Here is a 6,914-nt window from a genome sequence, read left to right as displayed (position 1 = left end):
CACTTGACAAGTTGGGGAATTTTGGCAATGAGTTTGACACTAATCTTCGAGTGAGCAATTTATTTTCCAATACATCTGCGGCAAAGTAAAAACTGTAAAAACTGTAAAAGTTGCACAGTTGCATCGGGGGGGGGGGGGGGGGGGGGGGGGGCACATACAGCCCACTTTGATCTCTAGGGGGTGGGACCAGTAAGATAATAGAATAATAAGCTATACATAATGACAACTCCAACTCCTTTTTTTTAGGGCAAAGTGAAAAATATCCTTTTACAACAACTTGAATGTCTTAATGAAAATAAGTGAAATTTCACTGTTTAGTTCTGGGTCTCAGGTGACATTTAGAGGCTCAGGTGTTATGGATTCTATTTCATTTTCTGGCACTTTACAAATTCATCCCCGGGCTGAATGTTTGACGTCCCCGGGTATGTTTGGGTCTGAGTAGCACCTACATCGGGTGTCTCAACACAAACGACACAAACACGCTCTAGGTCCAAATCCTGAACCAGCCCATTTGGAATCCAACTGCATGTGGACCTCTGAACCAAAATGAGTTTGACAGCCCTGACTTTATTTTTCTTCAGCTATGTTTTCTCTGAAAGTGTCTCCACCCTCGTACCACGAACATGTAACTCAAAACTATTTTCCTATGAAGTGACAGAACATGAACATAAACATCAACTTGCTTCAAAGTGTTGATTTACTGACAGCTTTCCAGCCAAACCTGATCAGAACCTCAACACATCCTAAACACAAAAGGAAAAACTTCATTGTAATTGTTTTTTGTTTTTCTGACGACTCAGATTAACTTCATGCATTGAACACGGCTGTCTGCTGGAATGAGAGCATTGCTAAAAAACAAAACATTTCTCTCATGCAACAGTCCAACCATGAGGAAGGTGTGGCTGATGCTGCAGATTTCTTGTTTGTTTTTGTTTTTTGTGCATCAGCGGCTGTGAATAAATCGAACATCACTGATTTTGCTTAAGAGTTAAATGATTCTGAGAATGTTTTCAGCGTCTTGTTTCACTTCCTCAGATAAGGTTCTTAATCAGTATCTGTGATATCTGGAAAAACCTACTTCCTGCACTTTAGACGTAGTTTCTCAGGTCGTGTTTTTAAAGTCAGTAGACAGATCTGTCGAACTCTGATCAGCTTCATTCCTGCAGACCCGTGTTTGTTTGTGCACAGTAGCTGGGATACAAGAACCAGATGTTGGCTGCACATAACCCTGAATCTTAATCTCTTAATCTTAAATGCGTGTGAAGGATTAAGAGGGTTCTGTTTGCAGAAACTGAATCTAGTATTCATTGATTTGATTGTAGTCTTTAATTACCTGTCACTGTAGATTGCTGTGTTGCTCCTGCCCATCCAGGGGGCAGGTCCTCTAGCTAATGCCCAAGTCGATACCCTGAATGCTTCAAAGGGCGTCTCGGGTTTCTTTGGCTTGGACATTTTCAGATTCATTCACATTCTCATGTTGCGCACAAAGTTGAGTTTTGAAGAATTGAAGAATCAAATCGTACTGGATTCAGTGTTGTTGGTATTTTACTGAAACACAGAACCTAAACTATTTAAAACTCACTTTAAAATATGAATTAGTTTATTAAAGTTTATTAAACTGGCACACCTGGACAGAAGTCCATATGTTTTATATTTTTTAATTAATTAACAGTGATATGTGACACAAGTACAGAAAATGAAAAAAAGGAGAGAAATATTCATAAAGAACAAATTTAGTTCTTAGGATGTAGTAAAATATGCCAACGTATGAACAGGTTGAGCAGGTCTTTGTAATTTGCTTCACTGATTAGTAAATTAAAATGTTTGACATGACTTGATAAAATGTATTTTTTATCTTTTGCATTTGAGAAGTTTGCTGCAGCAGAGAGGTTAATCTTCAGACGAAGTTTTCTTGGTGCTCAGTGGTGCACAGCTCTCAGACAAAAAGTGCAGCTCCATTCGAGAGAAGTGACATTTGAGAATATTTTTATTCACTTCCTTACCGTAAATCAGGCCAGAGACATTTAATCCAGGAACAACACGACATGTGACCTGAGCTCTGTGGAGGCCAGGAGAGTTTACAGGTGAGACCTTAATCTATGAAGCAAAATATCTCATTAAATGACATTTATGGATTTTTTTTTTAATCTCTCAATTTGATGAAAATTTTGTTTATATGCTGAATAATTTGAATTAACCCTTGTTGTTCCGTTCTCTCATTGTCTACGCATGGTTTGCTCTGATTGTTGTGTCTCAGTTGCAGTAGCAGCTGTTGTTGTTGTGCACAGGTCACGACATTCTGGTTTGGAAGTAGAAGAAAAATGTGTGTGAGCTTTTTTTTTGTAGAAATTCCGGTTATCAACACGTCTAATCCGTGCCAGTTACGGGTTGCATATTCCTGATGGTTCAGTATGATGTGTGCACTTTAAAGATTCCCACACAGACACTACAAAGAGTCTTTGCGTCGATGTGGAAGTCTTCCTGTTGGCATACTTCCATCGTTGTTTATCACGCACACACCGAGAAACGATTGCTGCAATAGCAGATTTCATGATAAAAGATAAAAAAAATAAGCTTTAATTAGGTTGCACAGTTTTAGTCTGAGACGCGGAACTAAACAGCAGACGTCAGCAATGTGCTGGAATTGCACTTTATTTTGCTTAAGAAATGTCTGGTTTAATTTTCACAATAGAACAAATGGAACTAATTTGGAGTTGTCGTTATTCATAGGCAACTTCAGATTTTTTAAAGTCGACTCTTATTCGATACTGTTATACAGTAGTAGCACAGAACTGCTCGCTGCCAGAGAAAAGAAATTAGAGGATGCTTGCTTTGGCTTCACTTTAGAGGAGCTGTTCCACCATCCGTATTTATACTGTCTATGGTTGGTTCAGTCCAGCTCTAACTATAAACTTAATCAAAAAGGAAAATCTTAGTCCCAACCTTAAAAGCAGAGAGGGTGTCTGCTCCCAGAACCAAAACTGTGAGCTGGTTCTACAGCAGAGGGTCCTGATAGCTGAAGGTTCTACCTCCCATTCTACTTTCTGAAATTCTAGGAAGCACAAGTAGGCCTGCACTTTGAGATCCAAGTGATCTGTTGGAATGAAAGTCAAGTGGACATCGACTAGTCTCTGATGACGTCACTAGTAAAAACACAGTAGAATGTAATGAAATCTAAATCCTTGACTTGTCACAAATAGCAGCCAGGGAGGGAGGACCCAAATGCAGAGGGTGGCAAGAACCAGGAAGTAAACAACTTGAGGCGCTGCAGGGAAGGCAGAGTACCTACAAAAACACAACTCAAGATGAAAACTTGAAGCATGAGTGAAGGACAAACAGGGAGTGTCACCACAGACGACTTTACAGAGAACAAGGTTCAGGTTGAGGACACACAGGTGAAACTAATGAGGGCGGAGCAGTAGTAGTTGTATTTCAGGACTGACATGTCACGGTAGTATGGGCTTCATCATTAGTGAAGTTTTTCCACACACTTGATGAACCCACGATGACCCACTGGACTCTTCACCTGTCTTCTAGGAGGCGTCCATGTTGTTATTGTCACGTGATCTTTAATAACCAAATAACAACAACTCCAGATGTTTCCCTTTGTTTTAGTGCAAATAAGAACTTCTTCTCATCCTAGATAGTATTCATTAGGAGTTTTGGTCCCATGTTCAGGAAAGAAATTCCTCATATGTGCTAACATACACCGATCAGCCATAACATTATGACCGCTGGCAGGAGAAGTAAATAACATTTAAACCATCTTGTGACAGTTCAATGTTCTGCTGGGAAACTTCTGGACCTGGCATTCATTGGTGTGGATGTTACTTAGACATGTAGCACCCACCTAGACCAGACCAGGCACCCCCACCCCATAGCAATGACACTCCTTGATGGCAGCAGCCATCCCCAGCAGGATGCAGCCTGACACAGACACACACACAAAAACACTTTGGCTGAACAACTAAAAAAAACCAAAAACATGAAGAACAGCACAAGGTGTTGACCTAGCCTCCAAATTCACTAGATCCCAAACTGATCAAGTATCTGTGGGATGATCCACAGAGGCCCCTCCCATGTGTTTTTTGTTTTTAATTCAGCTTTTTATGACACGTTGAGGGAGCCTATTTTCCCTCGTGGCCACTAGATGTCAGTGTTATCAACATGATCACGGATCAGTTTAAACCATCAACTCATTTGATTCAAGTGTTAATTGAACCGTTTCACTGCCTTGGCAGAAGGATGCGAGGAGATTTCAGTCACAGGATATTCGTTAGCGCTGCAACGCCTTAAAGAAAAGGACGTTTGTGTGTTTTATGTGTGTGTCTGTGTGTGTGTGTGTGTGTGTGTGTGTGTGTGATGAGCCGAGAGTGAGAGAGTGAGAAAGAGGGAAGACACCGGAAAACTGGGGTGTTAAAACATGTTGAGGTCTGTGAAAGGCTTCCAGTCTGAGAGGAAGCAGCAGCAGCAGCAGCAGCAGCAGCAGAGACAGCTTCCTGCTGCCTTAACTGACTCGTCCCGGAGTTTGATTTGGGGTTTAAGGATGTTAAACATGGATTTACAAAAGTGGCCTGAATGAAAATTCAGATGATGCACCATGGGGACGTTAACCAGTCACTGTTTTGTTTGGATGCTGCTGAAAGGAACCTTGTGTCTGGTGAGTTAAAATAAAATAAAAATATGAGGGACATTTATTTACTCATCTGACTTCATGAGGCTTTTGCAGCTGTAGTTATTGCACTTTAATTGCATGTATTTTGCATGTTATTGCTTTACAATAAGTACTTTAATCTAAATGCATTTATTTATTTATTTAAGCCTTGTGCTAGTTCAGGGATTCAGCTTTTAAAGTGACTGAATCTGTTTTTTCTGTTTAGTTGGTTCTCGGGCAGCAGCTGCAGACCGACTTCATCTCCAGCAGAGACCCAGAGGTTTCTCCTCCTCCTCAGAAGAAGTGGCTGCTCCAGACCAAGAGTCTGATTCAGAACACCAAACTGCCCCCGAATCCCTTCGTCCCTCTTTCCAAGCCGGGGGTTTGGACAATCCCCGGTGGAAACCCCGACCCGTCCCTGAAGATAAAGCTCCAGCCCGTTATGAAGGCTCACGGGGCGTCTGAGTCGTCCAGGACGTTCATCTGGGGCGACTTCTACTCCAACGTCAAGACAGTCAAGCTCAACCTGCTCATAATGGGGAAGGTCGTGGATCACGGGAACGGCTCGCTCGGCGTCTACTTCCGCCACAACTCCACGGGGGTGGGCAACGTGTCCGTCAGCCTGGTCCCGCCGACCAGAGAGGTGGAGTTCGACCTGGAGCGCCAGAGCGTGGTCACGCCCAAGGACTCCAAGACGTTCAACTGCAGGGTGGACCACGAGAAGACGGAGCGCAGCAAGAAGGTGATGCTGTGCAACTACGACCCATCCAAGACCTGCGCCCTGGAGCAAACCCAGAGCCACGTCACCTGGATGTGCTCCAAACCTTTCCGGGTCATCTGCATTTACGTGTCCTTCTACAGCACGGACTACAGGCTGGTCCAGAAAGTCTGTCCGGACTACAGCCCCCAGAGTCTGGGCTTCAAACCCATGGGCTAGAACAGGGGCGTCAAACTGATTTTAGTTCAGGGGTAACAGACAGAACAATTTGAGCACATTGCTGCCATCTGCTGTTAAGTTCTGGGTCTCAGTGGGACACTCCGACTGGGCTAATTTGGGCCCCCACACCGTATGTTTGACACCTCTCTCGTAGAGTAATATGACTGAATATAGCCACAAAAAATCCAGCCCGAGCAGCTATGAGTCGGTTTAACGGATAATTTTTAAAGGTTTTTAAAGGAATTACAAATTTTAAGTTATTTTAAGTTTTAGAAATTACATTATACCGTAATGTACGTTTTCTAGTTGCTGTAGGCTGCTAGAGTTGTATTAGCTTTTTATGAATGTACAGATGTTTATTGATGAATCCATCAGTTGTCTTTTTATGAAATGACAAAGTTGTGATTGGTTCATCATCAAGAAAGACGAAAACACACACTTTTTGTTGTGCACAGACTGAAACTAGAGTCAGAGACATGAATGTGTGTGTGTCCTAATGCTGCAGATACGGCTCCATATGTATTCACCTTGTACATGTATCATCACTGCTCTCTCATGTATATTCTCTAACCCTCTGTATTACAATAAAATATAAACACGGTTAAAATCTGATCTGATGCTTTGATGATTTCAGGCTGAGACTGAGCAGCCATGCAGGTCCAGTAAACAGGTTATTAATTACGGTCCAATGCAGAGAACATTTAATAAATAGATTAATTAATAAAGGAACAACAGTTCTGTTAGTGCAGTGCTGCAGGAGATCACAGGCCTGTCAGAGATCTCTTCTTATAAACCTAAATATAGAAGGAACACGTTAACTTGTGACTAAAGTTTAAGCTTCATGAATAACACGCTGTTTTTTCTTTTTGTTCCACTTTGTAAAAGGGTTTGTATCAGTGACAAATAACCTTTTTATCTGCAGAGCAAAAGGTTGTGAACATACAGTGACCCCGACTCACTCAATGATATCCCACCGGGCCACAATGGACCCCCTGGTGGTACGGTTTGACACCTAACCCCATCCCCAACTGTTGAAATGGGCGGAGTCAGTTTTTAACCAGATGAGTTTTATAAAATTAACTTAATTAATTAAAATTGCCTCGTTAACAAAACAAGTGACAGTTTTACCAGTTTAGGAAAATGGAATTTACAAAGAAGCAGCTCTTCTTCTTCAACCACCACCGCTACAGGAAACTGTGGAGCCAAAGCAGCTAGAGCTCCCCCTGGTGTCTGGCTGCAGTATAGGTCATAAGCTCCACCCACTCCATGTTAGTGGGCGGGACTTGGACCAAACTAAAACACTAAAATACACGTCAAATAAAT

The 6,914-nt window shown here is 42.1% G+C and overlaps 1 protein-coding gene across 1 annotated transcript; it reads left to right on the top strand.

The window, feature by feature from the left end:
• Positions 1-4,600: 4,600 nt before the first annotated feature.
• On the top strand, positions 4,601-5,663 carry LOC311503905 (neurexophilin-1-like; the record flags this gene model as incomplete). Its single annotated transcript, XM_084566816.1, has 2 exons — positions 4,601-4,660; positions 4,881-5,663. The coding sequence occupies 2 exons, from the start codon at positions 4,601-4,603 to the stop codon at positions 5,589-5,591; spliced, it is 771 nt and encodes a 256-aa protein (XP_084422942.1). The 3' UTR covers positions 5,592-5,663.
• Between the last annotated feature and the right edge of the window lie 1,251 nt (positions 5,664-6,914).

The sequence above is a fragment of the Chelon labrosus genome, assembly GCF_963514085.1.
Source record: "Chelon labrosus genome assembly, chromosome: 19".
Lineage (NCBI taxonomy): Eukaryota > Metazoa > Chordata > Actinopteri > Mugiliformes > Mugilidae > Chelon > Chelon labrosus.
This window is presented reverse-complemented; position numbering and strand designations above follow the sequence as displayed.